At 40.6% G+C, this 19,985-nt stretch overlaps 1 protein-coding gene across 3 annotated transcripts in view; it reads left to right on the forward strand.

Annotated features, from left to right (window-relative positions):
* The window catches only part of mid2 (midline 2), a 267,487-nt gene that overhangs the window by 135,512 nt on the left and 111,990 nt on the right, over nucleotides 1-19,985 (forward strand). For 2 of the 3 annotated variants that reach the window (XM_080187569.1, XM_080187568.1), the window contains exon 2: nucleotides 6,349-7,064. In XM_080187569.1, the coding sequence (XP_080043695.1) occupies nucleotides 6,405-7,064 (660 nt within the window). In that variant the 5' untranslated portion in view covers nucleotides 6,349-6,404. The remainder of the gene's footprint in view (nucleotides 1-6,348; nucleotides 7,065-19,985) is intronic. The other variant, XM_080187570.1, reaches the window with a different exon arrangement.

Consider the following 19,985-nt stretch of genomic DNA (forward strand, 5'->3'; position numbering starts at 1 on the left):
TTAGAACAGAATTGTGAATTATTGAAATTTTGTTTTGCTATGCTAACTAGAGATTGCATATGCCTGGCCAAAATCTGCACAGCAAGATAAATGAATGGTTTTCATGTCAATCTTATTTAGATATGAATCTGTCCCACAAAGCTGAAAAGACCATGTGCTAAGCCTATCATGCTGCCTCCAATTTGTTTTTAAGCAAAACAAAAATAGATTTTGCTCCTATTAGATTGAGGTATTAAAGTCATTTATTTTTATCCCTCTCCTTGCCAGATTAGCAGGCTGGTGCCTGCACAAACACCAGCATCCCTGAGCTCCCATATGAAGCTATATCTGATTGCTGGTGAGGCCTAGACAGCACTGACAGACATTTTACATATGAGCAGAGTAATCGCTAAGTGCATGTTTCATACCCAAGGGAAAAAATAGAACTGTCATGTTCACGGTTGACTGATAGAACATTTTCTATTTTAATTTTGATCAATCTTCATATCAGTTTTGAGGTTGAGTAAAATTTGCAGGAAAACATCGCAGGAGTGAGTTTCTCAAAACAGAAAATGCTGGGCTTTGAATATTTATGGTGTTTAGAGGCAGCTTTTTCTCACAAAAGAAGATTATTCTGTGGGATAGACTGGCTTCCAATCAGATCACATTAAAGACAATTCTACATTAGATGAGCGCAAGAGATGTGAGATCACCTTGTGTTGGCTATACTCCTATTGTATCGAGCCAGATCTGAAGAGAACTTTTGAGCCACCAGTTCTCCCTTTATTTTTAGACAGGTGCTGGTGTGACATGTATTTTTGCATTGTGAAATTTCAAAAACTTAATGATTAAAGTAGCATACACATGGGAAATATTCAGGCTTGAGTCTGTTGGTACCTGGACTCTTGATAGATTCTAGACCGATATATTGGAGCACTCTTAAACTGGGTACAGCATTGATTTGAGTCCATGGTAAAGCTCCCACTTGGCCCACCCAAGCATTACCAAAGCAGCCATAGTGTGAATAGATTCAGAGGAAAAGTCCTCAAAACTACTTCATTTCAAGAATACATTGCTTATGCAGATACTCACCTCGCTGAAGGAAAGAACAAAGAACAACCCAGCACGGGAAACGGGCCCTTCGGCCCAACGAGCCCGCGCCGCTGCATCACCCTACACCTATTCTACCCTGCGTGTCTACGAATGGAACCCCTAACTTAGCCAGATTCAGGGGAGAATATTGTCAATTTGGTAAAACCAATCAGCCTAAGAGCATCAGGTGTTATGAGGCATGATGCAGCAGACATGTCACTTAACAAGCACAGAATGATACATATCACTGCTGATATTTCTAAGAATCAATGCTCTTTATGGCTCCGTCAATGAGATTGAAACAGTATTGAACTACAGGCAGCTCTAAGCTGTGACCTGGGTTGATACTGCTCAAATGCATTTCACATCTGTCTCACACAGCTGTCAACAAAGTCGAATTTAACTCCTTGGCTGGAGTGAAGTCTTGACAATAAAAAAAAAGCAAGTGTCCATAATTCATTAAATTACCCTTTGCCGTTAAATGGTTGTTTTTCCATTACCAAGAAATGTCTTTAGTTCCAGGGCTGCAAGTGTGACCCATGGTCAGAGATTCTCAAAACGCAAAACACCTGCTGAACCAAAGTGTTAAAAAATGCATCAGATGTCTTTTGGCTTATCATGTAATGAATCGTTTATACTTGCTTCAAACATGGGAATTATTTTACTAGGATATTAAACCTTGCTCCTGTTGAATCCACCTGGGCCCCATCAATACATGATTATCTAAGGCATAAAAAGCTTTTCTGAAGATTGTCTATCAGTCCACTGCCTATCTAATTGATTTTTCTCTGTAATAGTCTCCAATTTTTATTTAGTGCATTAATGTTTTTTAATCATTCTTTAGCTTTGTCCCTTTTTAAATTCTCCTCTTTCCCTTTCCTATAGCAAGAAATCTCACAACACCAGGTTAAAGTCCAACAGGTTTATTTGGTAGGACTCACCTGATGAAGGAGCAGTGTTCTGAAAGCCTGTGCTATCAAATAAACCTGTTGGACTTTAACCTGGTGTTGTGAGATTTCTTACTGTGCCCAGCCCAGTTCAACACTAGCATCTCCACATTATGCCTTTCCTATAGAGCAAGACAAAGACCCTAATGCACATTTTGAACATCTGGGTTTAGCAGGTCAGTGGTTACTGGTGTTTGAATGTCTCTGTCCAAGAGTCAAATTCACAAGTCTGGAACCAAAAGAAATTTCTTGCAATGGAAAAGCAACAATTTAATGACAATGGATTTTCTCCTTGTTGGTATAGAATACAACACTACAACATTGTCTGCCTGTATCTTGCTAAGTGGCCTGTAGTCAAATATGAGACTTTTTGGCAGGTTACTTCGCCAAGGAAATAGGTGCATCATACTAAGGTTGTTCCTGCCTCCCCCAACATTAGCCGAGATGCTCTCCAGGCAGCGACTGCTGGATAAGTGATCAACGATGTGGGTAAATAATCTGTAAAAACTTTAAGTGATCAACAACAGGAATCCTGGTTGACTTTCCCCATTTAATCAACCTAAGCATCCCTACATCTATGACTATTCTGAATGACATTGGGACTCAATCTTTAGGCCCCGCCAATGCAAGCACATAGGCAGACATTGTCCAATTTATCAGGCTGCTTTTCCAATGGCCTGATACAAGGCTGGTAATTTGATTCACTAATGATCTTTAAGGTTGGTAATGGAGGCTGAGTGGATTTTCCAGTCAGCCTCCAGTTTTCCAATGTAAAGAATAGGAAGGTAGCAGATTGTCTGTCAGTGGCAGACTGTGGTGCTGGCACTCACGGGGACTCTGCAGACCTGTATGATTGGGGATACAGCCAGGGCCACCTCCTTTAATTGTACAGGAAAACAGTTTCCATGCCATTTAAGAGTTCAACCATGTGAAAAAGCTTGACTTTAATCAGATTTCCACTGGGGGTAGGTTCAGGACCCTCAAAAAGTAGTCCCAACCCCTATTTTTCCAGCTCTCTGGAGAAAATTCAGTCACAGGTAATATCAACCTTGAATTGAATCTTTTATGTCTTAGTCTGTATGGGTCAACTACTTGATGTCATTCAGTGGGTTTACTCACCTTTCCCCTTTGACTGGGTTAATGGAATTATTGAAAGGTTACAGCACAGGAAGAGGGTATTCAGGCTGTCACATCCGCAACTGCTTTCAAGCAACATGGCTGGTCCCACATAGAATTATTACTGAATAGCTTTTCAGGTTGGAAGGCTGTTTTTGATGCAAGATACAATCTTCATTCACATAACCGCACTCTGGTTCCTGGGCTGCCATCTGATTATATACATCAAGTGAGTTAGATAAAGGGCCATTGCCACCATAAGCAGATCCAAATTTCAGCTTCATATGTTATTTTGACATGATACACAGCTAAGCGATATTCAATATTGAAATGCAGTGACAGTAGATTTAGCACTTGACATAGCCAGCCATGGAAACAACAATTGACAAAGAAAATAAACACTGAACTAACCAGACTACAAGTTGAAAGTTTCTCCCGTACCGCAGTTACTGGGTCAGAGCACATTTTAATTATAAGTGCCCAGTTTTGATCAGTGAGCTATGAGGAAACCTGGCCAGTATGTACTCTCAGGAATCACCAGGCTTCTATCTACTGTTGGGAGATTTGCATAACAAGGAACGATTGGATAATTGTTGACTCTTCATTGAAAGATGACTGTGAGGTGCCTTGTAGAAGTATTTAAGTTATTAAATAAATGGGTGCAAATAAAGTAAATTCAGAATACTACTTCCAGTTCAGCTGAAACAAGACAAAGGGTCACAATTGATGTCAGGAAGTTCTTCACCAGCTCTAATTGTTATTTTGAATGAATTTTCAGTTTGAAAACTTTGGAACTGCTTAATGAGTAATTGGGTAGATGTGGTATTGTACATTTTTTTGTGGATTGCTGAACCTGAATGGGCCAAATGGCCATCCATGTCCATAAGTACTTTATAATCTTGTGACAAGACACCAGCAATATCTGTGACAGATCTATCTGTTTTATTGGTTACAATCTTAGCTATTGCTTCAGGTATTTGAGCAAATTTGAGAACCCTGTCTAAATGTGGCTGAGAGATAAGGTGAGTGTAATGTATAAAGTGTAGTATGAAGTGGCAGAAGTCAGGTCTATAGCCTCGGTGTGTTAGTCTGTTGGGAGACACTGATAGGATGTAGAGGCATTTTCACCAAAGGAAGAAAAAGAGAAATCTGGCAGCTCAGCAATTCCCCAGAGCTGGGATTTTTTCTTGCACCTTTGCGTAAAACCTATATTTTAAAGGGGCAGAATGATGCACTTCCTGACTTGTCAACCTTGTTCCTACAAGAAAGATTGGCTCATGAGTAACCAACACTGTCTAAGATTACACCCATCCATTCAGACTAAGGGAAGGACCCAAGAAAAGACCTTGCAGTTTCAGTGGTGAAACACAGAAACATAAGTAGGTGCAAGAGTAGGCCATTCAGCCCTTCGAGCCTGTACCACCATTCAGTATGGTCATGCACTTCCAGTATCATTATTCTTTCTTCCTTCTATCAGTTACAGACTTAATTTTATTTTCTCCCCGACCCACAACTACAGTGCATCTTGCAATCATGTGTGATTGTCTTCTATTTCTGTCAAATTGCTTTATTCTCTACCTCTTCCAGTTAATGCCTGCCCTCTTACCTGTTTTCTAATCCCAGTCTGTCTGCTCTCAGTCTTATCTACAAAACAGTCTGGCCATTCATTCTCTGCCTTCACAAAGTCCTTTCCTTTTCCCAAAGCATGCTTTGGAGGAAATTAATGGCCAGTCTTGGATACAGACAGGAACAGAAAATGACTATTTTTGAAATGATAGAACTTACAGCCATTCATGCCTCGGAGTTTCCCAACTGGGACAGTTTATTGCACAGATGATCGCAGATTGTGCTGCAAAAGACGTTTTGAACTCCTTAACACGTTATTCCGCAATTCAACTTGATCTTGGGCTGTAAGCACAAGCCTACTTGAGTAAGACATACAACATTGCATAATGCATTGTATTTCCAATTTCCCAGGGTATGCAGCATCAATTTACCAATATCCTATGTTTACAATGAAACAGCAATATTTGCTCCTCTGAAAGACTTTCTTTGCTTTGGGGCCAAGTGGGAACTTATCAGCTAAATAGTTTTAATACATTAAGGTCATTAGTTCCAGTTTTTTTTCTGAAAAGAAATAAGTGGTTGATTACCGACCCTTTTCCCATTAGTTTGTAAGCCAATTGTTTGAAGCAGACTTCAGAATACCAAGGCATCACCTGCACATTATTTTCACCACAATGAGACACATCTCTACTGGCTGCTTTTCCACCCTAAAAAGAAAAAAGATTTGCCATGAGCATTTTATATGAAGATGCTCCCTCACCTGTACACCCACGCATGCCACTCCCGTTTTCTCTGACATGTTAATTCCTGCTGGGCTTGCTTAACACAGTAAGAAGTCTCACAGCACCAGGTTAAATTCTAATAAGTTTATTTGATAGTAAACCCACAAGCTTTTGGAACGCTGTTCCCTCGTCAGGTGAGTGGAAATTTCTGATCAGAAACAGGGCATATAAAGGCACACAGAGTTTACAGAATACTGATTAGAATGCGAGTCTTTACAGCTAAACTGCTATTCAATTAGCTGTAAAGACTCACATTCTAATCAATATTCTTTATATGCCCTGTTTCTGATCAGAACTTTCCACTCACCTAATGAAGGAACAGCGTTTCTGAAAGCTTGTGGGTTTACTATCAAATAAACTTGTTGGACTTTAACCTGGTGTTATGAGACTTCTTACTGTGTTTACCCCAGTCCAGCGCCGGCATCTCCACATCAGAATTGCTTAATGCAGTGAGCACCAGTGCCCTTCAATAACTTGTCTAAGTTCCTATGCTTTCCCTCAGAGACAGGACAGCAAATATTAGCAGGAAAGGAGAGAGTATCACACCCTCAGCGGATCCCCTTTTTCACATGATATGTATAGACAGGCAATTTCCATCAGGAATCAGCTGAGCTAGATAAAGAACACTTGTTCCTATTTTGTTGCTGTCAAGATTACACATAAATTAATGTCAGGAAACTTGACATTAACTGAGGATTAAATATAGGCCTTCAGGTTCACTAATGAATTACTAAATGGGGTCTCCTTGACAGGGTCTGAAACACTTTTTTGAATGTTACAGTTAAGTCGAGGGAAAGATCTTTAAATGTTTTAAATGATATGTACGATCAGCTCAAGTTGATTCTTTTTCTTATTTATTCTCCTAGGTAGCTGACCAGCTTCCCTGGGTACCCCTGATGATGCAAGCTTGCTTTGCCTGAAGATGGAAACACTTGAATCTGAATTAACCTGCCCAATTTGTCTGGAGCTATTTGAAGACCCTCTGCTGTTACCGTGCGCCCACAGCCTGTGTTTCAACTGTGCCCACCGCATCCTTGTCTCTCACTGCACTTCCAACGAGACAATCCAATCGATTGCTGCCTTCCAGTGTCCGACCTGCCGCTATGTTATATCCCTGAATCACCGCGGCTTGGAGGGGTTGAAGCGGAATGTAACTCTGCAAAACATCATCGATCGCTTCCAGAAAGCCTCACTGAGTGGCCCCAACTCCCCCAGTGAATGTCGCCGTGAGCGATCCTACAAGGATCCTGTCACCATGTCCTCTGAGAAGGTCCAGTGCCAGTTCTGCGAGCAAGAGCCGCCGCGGGATGCCATTAAGACCTGTGTGACATGCGAAGTCTCCTACTGTGACCGGTGCCTCCGGGCCACCCACCCCAACAAGAAGCCGTTCACCGGCCACCGACTGATTGAGCCCATTCCGGACTCTCATCTCCGTGGACTAATGTGTCTGGAACATGAAGATGAAAAGGTGAATATGTACTGTGTCACGGATGATCAGCTGATCTGTGCCTTATGCAAACTTGTAGGACGCCACCGGGAGCACCAGGTTTCCTCACTGAGTGATAGATATGAAAAGCTTAAGGTACAGTATATGAAGATTCATTATATGAGACCACTTTTAGAAATCAACGCGGATTCAAATGTTGTAACCTGAAATTAGATTATCAGTGACAGGATCGTTTAACCTATTCAGACTCACCCATTTTTGCAGAATTTCAGCTTTCCTCGTGCAGTTTTGAATGCCCACTGGAACAGGAAGGATGGTACCTCCACCAATGCAGCATTTTCTCAATGCTGCATTGCAGTGTCAGCCCAGATTATAACTCAAATCTTGGTGTAGGATATTAACCCATAGCCTTCTGCCCAGAAACAGGACTGTTTTCAACCACTATACATACATGAAAGGCAGTGCTTGAAGAACAACCTCAAGTGCATCGAAAGCTCCTTCAACAGTGTCACCACTTTGTTCACAATTAGGAAAAGTTTTGGCAGAGTGTAATTGTTTCCATTTGTAGTAACTGCAGGACACCAGTTTAAGATTATTAGCAAAAGAACCAGGGAGAGTGTTATACTTTTCCTTTTACACTGCAAATTATGATGATCTGGAAAGGATAGTGGAAGCAGAGTCAAGGGCAATTAAATATATGTCTGAAAAAGAAAACATTTCAGAGCTGTGGCAAAAGAGCAGGAGAGTAAGAATAATTAGATAACACTTCCAAACATCCAACATGGTGTACTAAATGACCACTTTTAGTGCTATATGGTTTTGAGTTAAGCAAGGATTATCAAGACAAGACAATATTGAAAATGTGACCCTGGTGTGAGTTCTAAATTTCTCTTTGCTGATGAATATTAATGAAGCACTTCACTGAACAAATAGTCAAATTACAAAAGTTAGCTGAAAAAAATGTTCAAATTTTGAAACCCTTTTTCATTTAAAAATATCAGCCCACTTTACCTGGTAAAAGCTTTCTAAAGCATTTCACCAGATTCATAAATAGAGTAGGGAAAAGCACAATCTTATATATGGAAATCATGTCACTTTCTTGAATATCTTGCCATTTTTTTTCCTTAAAAAGCATCTTTTCATATCTAACGTACATCGGATCACCCTTTCTCTTCCTCCAATCCCATTTCATTAACACTGTTCAAGAATGACACGCTCTAATAAAAAGCACATTTGTTTATTGCATTGCGCTAATGGACAAGTCATATGCTTGGGCCTGGTTGGGGAGGTGAAGCTGTATAACTGAACAAGTAACATCTTGGGAAGAAAAAATGCACTTGCTTTTGCTGAATCTGGAACTGCGCTGCACTATTTGTGGGTTGTACTTTTTTCTTGAATTTTTGTTTGTCTGTTTGCACATGGGGTACAAAATGATATGGCTTTTGCAAATAGTGACACTAAGGATCCAATGTATTTCTGTACATGTTGGCAACTTTGCAAGTTGACATTTTCATGTTCTACATCACTTCTATTTGATCCAGGTTTCATCATTTATTCGTGCCAATCTTGTTCTTTTCATCACCTTATCTATAGATTAAAATGGACTGTGTACTTACCTATAGATTGAAATGGACTGCATACTTAATGGAAGTAGCTGCTAACTGCTACTGAGTGATTATCATAGAATCGTAGAATTCCTAGAAGGAAGCCATTCGCCCCATCAAGCCTGGCCCTTTCCCTGCAACCCTACTCATTCCCTGCTAGTCCCACTGATGCTAAGGGGCAATTTAGCATGGTTAATCAACCTAACCCACATGTCTTTGGAGTGCGGGAGGAAACCGGAGCACCCAGAGGAAACCAATACAGACATGGAGAAAACATGCAAACTCCACACTGACAGTGACCCAAGCTGGAATTGAACCCAGGTCACAGGCGCTATGAGGCAGCAGAGCTAACCACTGTGCCACCATGCCGCCCAACAGAAAATAGGAGGAATTCATAAGCCCAGCAGATTTTATTAAACTGTTTTTTCCCTCCTTAATTACCCAAAAGATAAAAGGTAAAAGTTTATGAGATAGAAATTTAGATCTAGTCCAGAGTTCAAACCCCACCGTTCAGAGAGTCAGCAGACCGAATGCCATTTGATGACCCCATGAACTTTGATTGGCAGAAGATTGGCTGGTGGCTCTCCAGTCATTCCAAAAGTAGCGCTGGAGTGGCCAGAAGAGGTACTGCAGCTACCTAACTGTAAATATGCCTGGAATTGGAGGAAAGGTGAGTGGGAGGGGTTAGCAAAAGCCTGGGGAGTCACCAAGGGAGTGATGGTGGTCTTGGGATGGGGAGGGATGTCCAGCAGTCACCAATCCTAAAGGGAGGGTGTCCACAGTAGAAGAGGGCTTCTGATTGATGCCCCCACCAACTACTTCCTGCCTGAGTTCAAATCTTGTTCAATTTTGGGTTCCCCCCCCCCCCCCCCAATCTTTCATCTGCCTGCCAACCTAAAAAATGAGACTGGGAAGTGGCCATTAAGTGGTCACTTAAGGGCATTAACTGGGGCAAGGGTGGACTTCCCCTCCAAGGTTGTGCCCACCTCAGTATAAAATCATGACCAGGTCTGATGTTCCAAAGGGAATCCCATCCTTGTAATTTTCCACGATCTGTAGGTTCTCTGGTTCAATCCTTTGTGTGTCCTGAGTAAATTGATTTTCAGCAGGTCCAATATACATTGTCCTCCAGTGTCCTGGGATTTGCCACATGGCAGTTTGTAATGGAAATGTGAATGGGTCAATGCCAATGTAGGACAAAACCAAACTTGACTATGGTAACTTTCAGCCAACTGCTTAATAACATGAGAGGAAAAGCTCCTGGAATGCATATGCTGCCTGTGAAACTTCCCCATGAAGCCCTGATTACAGAATAAGACAAAGTGGGGAGGTAAGAGGATTTCAGTGACTAGGTAACCTATATCTGTTGTAAATGCAGGGGCTGAATGCTCAGCTAGATAAACAGAAGATATTCATTCATTCTCAATTAGCTTAGTGCAAACTAGGGATGAAACTTCATAAAATCCCTTCCATTATTTCATCAGAGAAATAGAGATTGAAGGAACTTTGTTTGAACCTGAAGCTCTGTAGAGTTAGTATGACAGTGAAACTGGATAGTTTTTCACAATTCCTTCTAATCAGACAGTGTAAAACCACATGTTGTCTACTGTTGGCTTCAAGGGTTGTTAATGATATGCTGTGGGCGTAGAATAGGGTCTGAGGTCTATGTTCCATTGGAGTTTAGCCAAGTCTGGAGAACAATTCTAACACATTAGCAGTTTCTTAGTATTATTGTTGCAAAAAAAAGTAGGAACTTGTTAACATTGTAAAAGTGGGAAAAATATATAGAATTGAACAGCTGGGAAGAAAGGCAGCATTAAGGTCATGATGGTAGAGGTATCCATGCATGCAAACACGAAGACCAGTTCCCGAGACTCCAATAGTACTTAGAGAGGCAAAGTGAGCTCCACTGTTGATCCGTGGGTAAGTACACTGCCCAGAACCATATGTTGAACCATGCAAACCAGTATAATAACAGTACTGCTGGTCTGTGCTAATTTAGTACAGGATTCAAGCAGGAGGTTGGGATTAGCACCTTCCCTGAGTGACACAAGGGAAATAAATCACTTGGTTCACCCGCCCCATGTCAGATCCCTCTATCAGGCACTGAGTGTCTTTGATTAAGGGACCCTGCCACCTGAGGTGGCAAGCCAGTCGGACTGTTTTAGCTGCCATTCAATTTGCGTGGCAACAAACCATCCTGCAGCTGGACTAATACCAGTCGCGGCAGGATGAGTTGGTCATTAATTCACCACTTAAAGCCTAAGAGAGATGTCACAGCAGACAGGGCGACTATGAGCCTTCCTGCCCAAGATGTTATTCTGACAGAGGCGGGAAGATGACCTGGTTCTTGTTTGTAGCTTCCAGTACGTCACCATCCCACCTAACTTATATGCCATTCCCACCTCCAAGCTCACCACCAGCAAGTGCAGACAATTCTTCCCTTGTGTTTCCTAGAGTTTTGACACAATCATGGCGGCTGATTGACAACAGAAATTTCCTCAGGGATATGCAATGTCCCAACTCTCTTGATTGAATGAGGTATGGGAGAAAATTGGCACCTGTTGAACCAGTACCTTAATTAGAAAGGAAGACCAGAAATATAAATGGGCAAAATTAAGCTCTTATTGCAGAAGGAAATTCTTAGCCAGCTTGAGGGAGTATTCAAAATCAAGCCACAAATCCTATTTGATTCACTTCAATTCAAAACATAACATAAAACTAGAAATTGATAGGTACAATGAAAACATTTTGTTTAAATGTAATTGTTGAGTAACATTGTGTGTCAGCTGCATTTTCTCTTATGATTTTCTGGATGTACTGATGGTAACACAATTACTTTTGTTTTTATTTAATTCAGTCATAGGACATGCAAATCGCTAGCTGGCCAGCATTTATTGCCCTTAGGGTGCAGTTGAGAATCAATGTTAATGATTTCAAGTATTAAGAACAGCAGAAGCACAGACAATAAAGTTATAGAATGGATTATAATCATTAGTTAAATATTCAGTAATCCAAGATGTACTGATGGGGTGAAAGCAGCTTTCTTTTGTTCTGTTCAGGGATGGCAATATAGTAGTGACAGTAAGAAGCCTCAGAACACCAGGTTAAAGTCCAACAGGTTTATTTGGTAACACGAGCCACAAGCTTTCGGAGTGCTTCCCCTTCATGGGGTGAGTGGGAGTTCTGTTCACAAACAGGGCATATATAGGTATAAACTCAATTTACAAGATAATGGTTGGAATGCGAGTCTTTACAGGTAATCAAGTCTTAAAGGTACAGACAATGTGAGTGAGGAGAGGGTTAAGCACAGGTTAAAGAGGTGTGTATTGTCTCCAGCCTGGACAATTGGTGAAATGTTGCAAGCCCAGGCAAGTTGTGGGGGTTCCGGATAGTGTGACATGGACCCAAGATCCTGGTTGAGGCTGTCCTCATGTGTGCGGAACTTGGCTATCAGTTTTTGCTCAGCTACCATCAAGACAATAATGAGCCAAACTGGGAGATCAGGGCACTTGAGCAATGGCATCCCTTTAGCTCAGCAGCCACCTTCGCAGGAGGGCTCAGGCTCAGCACCATTTCTCCCCTAGGTGTGTGGAATCATGACTCTGTAAACTCAGGAGCCAACATTTGGCCCAAGATTATAACAGTCTGAGCATTAGGTAAGGTAGTCCAATGATATCAGTGACTAGGGAATGGAGTTTGTTATGGGGAATAAGAACAGTCTTTACAAAATCTGTTGGAAAATATCTTTCCTTTATACAGTTAAATTTAATGACAGTGGAGTGGTTTTGATGATATAAAGCATGTGGAAACTGACATGCTTTCATATGATGAAGGGGTCCAGTGCACTGATAAGAATGTAAAGAAGAATAAGATGGCTACAAACTTATTTGTCAGTAAGGCAGGAAGCTTTTGGAAACTAGGTGGGCCATGTTTTTCCATTACAGGATAATGTTTGACCTACAAGTACTGAGCCACATTTTCCCGTTACTGGTTAATGTTTGGACCTGCAGGTACTTACCACTGTGCAAATTCATGTTTATGAGGTATTTAACACAGAGGGTGGAGGTATGTGTGAAACAGGGAGTTAGGCTGCCTTGGGCAACCTGAAGAACTACATTCTTCCAGCAGTAAATCAGAAATTAGCTTTTATCTACCAAGTAGGTATATTGTTGATGTAATCAAGATCATTCAGTGCTTTGCCACAGGTGGTATTCTGCTGGTATTTTGAAATGTAATACTGTAGAAGACTGAGACTAAAAAAACCTTGTTGACCCTGATATTGAGTGAAAATTCAGGCAAAATTCTGATATCAGGATTCATGCCCTTGTGCCCCCCAAAAGATAGAATTTCCTGAACTAGTATTTGTGCAGTGTTTTAGGAGAAGGCATACTCCTTCCAGCTCTACAACAGTGTTGGCTGCTACTGGCCACAGTTTTGTTTAATGGAGGAATGTTTGTGCCTCACAGTGTTATTCCCACAATGGTGATCAAGTGGGCAATATGGTGGCACAATGGTTAGCACTGCTGCCTCATAGCTCCTAGGACCTGGGTTCGATTCCTGGCTGTCTGTGCGGAGTCTGTACATTTTCCCTGTGTCTCCATGGGTTTCCTCTGGGTCCTCCAGTTTCCTCCCATAGTCGGAAAGACATGCTGGTTAGGTGCATTGGCTATGCTCGATTTTCTTTCAGTATACCCGAACAGGCACCAGAGCGTGGCAACTAGGGGATTTTCACAGTACCTTCATTGCAGCGTTAATATAAGCCTTCTTGTGACGATAACAAATAAACCTTTTAAAAAGTGCCATCACTGTCCTGGCCGCCTCTTACTTACCAATAAATCAGTTGGCTTTGAGCTTATCTGTATATTTGGCTAATTTTAGCTTATTATGTCTATATTTTGGAGTCAATTTTTCTTTTTGTGAAGCTGGCTTAATTCATTATTGCCTAAAACTGAAAAGCAAATCTAAAGACACTAGCCACAGAGTGCAAACACAAATCACACAATTGTGAATTGTTTGTGCTTGAGTAACAAACTGTGGCTCATTTCCTGTTGCTGAAACAGCAGTGTATGCACAAGCAAGGGTGCAGAAATCTAAAGTTAGAAACTGCTTTATCAGAAACAGTCCTGCTGGGGCAGAGTAAAACCATGTTTAATGAAATCTGAAAATTATCATGGACATTACAATGTTCAAGATTTGCAATATATTTGCTTCACCGCTTTTCCCCACTTTCTTTGGGACCCAGAATTGGTAGTTAATGAAATAATGTGTTCACTTTTTAAAATTCTTGTTCAGGTTAATTGATCTTCATCATCTAAGAGGTGCAAATGCTTTGTGTGAAATAAGTTTAGAGAATTGTATTTCCTAATCTCCCCCCAAATTGTTAGTCTCACTCAGATTTCCCAAAAATGGCCAACAACATTATAAATGAAGAATGTCACACTGGTGTATGAGAGAATAGTGTTTTGTAATTGAGAAATTTATTCTGATTTATTCTTGGTGTTGCGGTGGGGGGCAGTGGGGGGTGGGGGGGGGGTGGTGATAGAAATGCAAATTTGAAAACATTGCCATTTCCCAATACTACCATGCCTTAATTTCAACACAACTCAATGACTTATTTTATTTAATGTATTAACTTTATATTTAAGGTCCAAAGAGTAACTCATTCTGAATAAAAGTTGATGTTCTTGCTACATAAGTGTATATGGAACCTCTTAACACAGCTCAATGTCCTAGAGGCAGAAACAGAAATGGCTGTTAATGCAGGTTTCCAGAATTACTTTACACCATTTTATCAAAGCTGGAAGCTTGTAACCTGGAAGGGATAGACTTTTAAATTTTCATTGTGTGGAGCTGCAGCACGCCAGGGACCCAGGTTCAATTGTGGTCTTGGGTCACTGTCTGTGTAGAGTTTGCATGTTCTCCCCATGTCTGCATGGGTTTCCTCCGGATGCTCCAGCTTTCTCCCACAATCCAAAGATGTGCAAGTTAGGTGGATTGGCCATGCTAAATTGCCCCTCAGTGTCCCAGATATATATATATATATATAGGTTATGGGGGTTAGTGGGATAAATACATGGTTCTATGGGGATAGGGGCTGGATAAGAGCCTATCCAGATTCGATGGATCAAATGACCACCTTCTGCACTGTAGGCATTCTATGATTCTAACAAAATCATAAGGATTGCAGACACCAATGAAAATGTTTACAGTTAACTTCAGCATTGACATCAATACTAATGTGTAAGCAAAAAATCTTTCCATCAGTACCAATAATGACCATGGTTACTGTAAAGTTGGAACAATAGACTGGGGCTTTTTTTCCCTGGAGCGTAGAAGATTTAGGGGCGATCTTATAGAAGTCTATAAAATAATGAGGGGTATAGGTCAGCTAGATAATCAACATCTTTTCCCAAAGGTAGGGGAGTCTAAAACTAGACGGCGTAGGTTTAACGTGAGACAGGAGAGGTACAAAAGGATCCAGAGGGGCAATTTTTTCACACAGAGGATAGTGAGCATCTGGAATGAGCTGCCAGAGGTAGTAGTAGAGGTGGGTACAATTATGATTTTTAAAAAGCATTTAGGTATTTACATGGGTAAGATGGGTATAGAGGATATGGGTCAAATGCAGGAATTTGGGACTCGCTTAGTGATTTTAAAAAAAGCAGCATGGACAAGTTGGGCCAAAGGGCCTGTTTCCATGCTCTAAACCTTTATGACTCTATCATACAACTTTTCAACAAAATAATACATGCCCAACAATACCTAATCTACAAAAGTAATTTATTAAGCAAATTGGTTTGAGCTGTTAGCAGTGGGATACATTACAAGAGTGGCTAGACTTCAAAAGTACTGTAAATTGCATTAGGAGATTGATTTTTTGGAAGGTTCTAGGTAAATGTTTTCTCTCTTTCAAATATTCATTTTTAAAATAATTCAATGCAGGTTATTTTGTTAACCAGTTATGCTTTAACAAATTTGAATAAGTCACAGTCTGCTAGCAATCACTTTTGGACTGGATGGAACAGTCAATGACAGCCCTACAGAAAAACAATGTTCTCTTACATAGTGACTTAATAAACATTCCAAGGTGCTTCACAAGATTCAGAATTTAATACTGACACACATAATGAGATATTGGAGCAGATCACCAAAATCTTGGTCGAAGAGGTATGTTTTAAAGGATGTCTTAAGGAGGAAAGAGAGGCAAATATCTTTAAGGGAAAGAATGCAAAGGCTTAGGGCCTTGACAATTGAAGGCACAGCTGCCAATCGTGGAACAAATAAAATGCTGGATGTTCAAGAGGCCAGAATTTGAGGAGCCAGCTACCTTGGGAGGTTTATATGGACTGGAAGAGGTCACAGAGATAGGAAGAAGGTCCTGGAGCAATTTGAATGCAAGGGCGAGAATTTTAAAATTGAGCTGTCGCTTAACCAAGAGCCAACCTAGCTCAATGAGGAGATAGGGTTATGGCTGTATGATAATGGGTGTACGAAGATCTCAACATGGTTTCAGTCCAGATCAGAATAATAGGATGAAAATCTGACTGCTACGTGGCTGCAAAATGTAATAAGTCTGGGCAGTCTCAACACAGGTTCTAAATTGGCATGAGGCTCACAACATGCAAGTTCCTACAATACTGCACAAATGAATCATCTCATTGAATGTCAAGTGCAAATGTCACATCGTTACAGAAATGGGAACTCCAAAGTTGTGTTGAAGGCTATTACTCGGGCAGCTTAATGGGAACTTTAGCTCAATAATAAATGCTAGTAATTGCCAATTGATACAATACGTATTGTAAGAAATAATTTTGGGAGAGTATCAATTTCATTCCTGATTAAACTATGGCTGCAACTCCATACAATTAAAATTACAATGCAGATAATGCCTGAGTTTGGTTGGGATTTGGTGAACAGAATAACCTTCCCTCACTCCTCCAATCCCTTTTGCCTCTATCATCCATTTTGCCATTTAATCACTTCTGTCCCCACTTCTAATCTTCCTCTATTGCTCTGACACCAGGTTGTCACCACGTTGTCAATTTTAAATATAAGCATACCAGCATGGGACTCAAAGATTACCCCTCCAAATGAGTCAGCATTGTTTCTAAAATTTCAATATGAGAGATGCTACCACTATTGAGGGAAGTTTATTATGCAAGTGAAGAAGGAGGGAGACAAGCAATAATATATTCCCCGGAAGACTGAGGAAATACCAGGCTCTGTTAAAGGAAACACTGCTGGTCATTGGTCCCTTTCATGTAGGACCATGATTGGAGTAACATTTTCCCCTTCCACTATTAATTTTGTACAGAATTGTTAAAGAACAATATGTAAATGACAATGCCCCACCCCAGTAAATGCTTAATTATCTTTCTTTGCGTGTGCTTTGAGATTCTGAATCTATCTTTGGCTTGAGCTTTATATTATTCTAACTTTTTAGATTCAAACATTTTAAATTCTAACTTTAGAAAATGTTTCATATTTTAGTATGAGATAGACCCCTCCCCACCAATTCAATTTGGTTCCTTCTTCAGGCTGTGGAGGCAGTCTTTCACAAAACATGCTCAAGCTCCATCCATCCTGCATAAAGAGAATGTGTGTGAGATTCCTCAGAATGCTGACAGATTGCCAAACCAGCTTGCTAGGTGATAGAAAGGCTGACTGATCCAATCACCCATGAGGGTAACATTCTATGCTTCACTGGTGCAAGCTGCAATATACAGTGTATTTGAAGGGAGCTGATGTGGAAAGACTTAGTTTAACTGAAACTGCCCAAAAACTAGGACACATGATTCTGGGTGACATTGGCTGATGCTGAAGAAGGTTAATACCTTAAAGACAAAAGTCATCACAATATTCAGGAAAGCTTATGCTAGAACACTTACCAGGTTCAATTCAGGATTTAATTTCCTCTAGTAGCCCACTGGTTAGTGCATTTATGTACATTTATACATTTTTAAGTTTCTACTGATTAGTGACTTCATTAAAATAAGTACAAATAAATGTCACACAAATACATTAACCAGTGCACTGCGAGTGAAAATTATGTATGATCCCTTTCTATCCGAGGTTCCAAAAAACGTTCTCCCATAAGCTAGCTTCCCATGTTCCCTGACATTATCTTTAATGTCTGAGGATTCAATTTTGAAAAATCTACAATTGCATATTACAGATATTGTACTGAACTAATATTGCTGATTGACTGCAAATCTTGGAATCCAAAAAGCATGGCCAGGCTTTTGTTAGTTTGACAAAGGCTTAATAATGGGTCATAAGGTCAAAATATTGCATTGGTCAGTAATCCATTGGCTTCCAGCTAATTATAGGTTTTAAGAAAAAGGTAGAGTTGTGAAATTTTGCACTGTTGTCCCCCATATCCGTGCCAGCAATATAATATTGATGTGCTCGATGCTTCATGAAGGTAAAGGAAACTGAAACAGATAGTTTGGAGAGATCAGCAGACCTAAAAATATACCAGAGTGAAATCGATATGATATACAACCTATAGCAAAGAAAAACAGGATTGCAGCCTCTCCGTCGCTAAGATGTAGGCAGCAAGTTCTCTCATAAATATCACCGATTCTTAAAAAAATGTTTTGAGTGAGTCTTGAAGTTATTTTTCATGGGAATGCTAAGACTCATGTAATACATTATTTGCCATCATCTGAATGGTAGTCACCACTTCAAAAGCTTACAAGATAACAATGGGTGAGGAATGTTGGTTCACCATGCAGAGATCCAATATCCCTTCGCCGCATCAAACCTTCTTGTCATGCCTTTAGATGATTCCTGGGTGTTTCACGTTGATCACTGTTGAATGAATAAGGATTTCCTGGCATTATTTGTCCTAAAAGTACATACTAAACAGTGATAACTGTGTTCACAAAAAAAAGAGGAAATTTCAGAACAGAACAATTGAAGACATTAATGCAGGTCACATGAATATATTCCCAGCCAGTGAGAAGCAAAACAAACTCCCAAAGTTAAACCTATAAATTACTGCAATGTTCCTGATCACCTCTCTTCATACGTTAACACCTTTTCTTTCTGTCTGCACCATTATTCCATTCAGAGTCCTCTTGCTCCCTCTACTCTTTCTTCATCACAACCGCCTTTTCAATGTAAACTAAAGCTGAGGAGTTTTCAAAATGAGAAACATACTTCAGGGTTTCACAGCCGCAGAACCACTAGTGACCTCTCAAAATCATTGGGGAAGCCCAAAGATAATGTCAACACTTGTTTTTGCTGTGAAATAGGTGCAAACACAGAAATTCGATGTAATTAACTCTTTTCTAGTCATATCTATGCATATATTAGGAGTTAGGAAGGAGTTAGCTACATGGCCCACACATTAACCCCTGGTGAAGACACCGTCCCATGGCTCCTTACATTAACACATGGAATTAGCACCCACTTTAGGCGTGAGTAATCTAAAGTTTTCTGATTTTAATATATTTAAGTCTTAAGCTTTTGTCATTTTAATGGGAGGAGTGATGCTGGAAAGCTGATTCTCATGTCTGATACACACACACCTCTCTCCCTTTCTCCCTCACACACACCCCTCTCCCTCTTTCTCACATATACACATGACCACCCCCCCCCACACACACACTCACCTACATCTCCCTCTCTCACTCTATACACGTCCACATCTCCCCCTCTCTCTCTCTCTCACACACGCACACACACCAATCTCTTTATCAATTTACCATCGCCAATCATCTTAACCAGCACATCATTGGACTATAGGAGGAAACCGGAGCATCCGGAGGAAACGTATGGGGAGAATATGCAAACTCCACACAGACAATGACCCAAGCCAGAATCAAACCCAGGTCCCCAGCACTATGTAGCAGCAATGTTAACCACTGTGCCACCATGCCGCCCTCTCTTCCTGTTGCGTGAAATCCCGCTCCTACGTGCTGGCTATCTAAATTCCACTGGGACTCAAGAGTCTCAAATATCTTGGACCTAAGGCTGCGTAGGACTGACAATTTGCTGCCCACTTTGACCTACACCCGTAAAAACTAAAGCTCCCATTAAAAATAACATTGCTTATTCACTTTTCTGTGTTCTATAACTTCAAGTTTCTTTTGAACTATAGTCAATTGTAAAGCAAACATAAGGCATGATTTCACACCCTTATCCTAGCCTCCTTAGGCTGGAACCAAACCCCTCCCAGAAACTCTATTATGCAAACAGACAGATGTGCTTTCGGGGAGCAGAACTGGTTCTGCCAATTCCGATTGGATCTCAAACTGTGAAACATTATATTAGAGAAAACCTACACTTTTCCAGCCAGCAGCAGGGATAATCGTGGACTCAAAATTGCAACAGTCTAAATTTAGAATAATTGTTCAGAAATGACAAAATGTTTCTTAGAAGCCAGGCTGAGGAGGGTTCCCTAATAACAAAAGGTAGAATCTGTGGTGATTTAATTAATGCA

This window comes from Carcharhinus amblyrhynchos, chromosome 4 (assembly GCF_965287045.1).
Source record: "Carcharhinus amblyrhynchos chromosome 4, sCarAmb.v2.hapA, whole genome shotgun sequence".
NCBI lineage: Eukaryota > Metazoa > Chordata > Chondrichthyes > Carcharhiniformes > Carcharhinidae > Carcharhinus > Carcharhinus amblyrhynchos.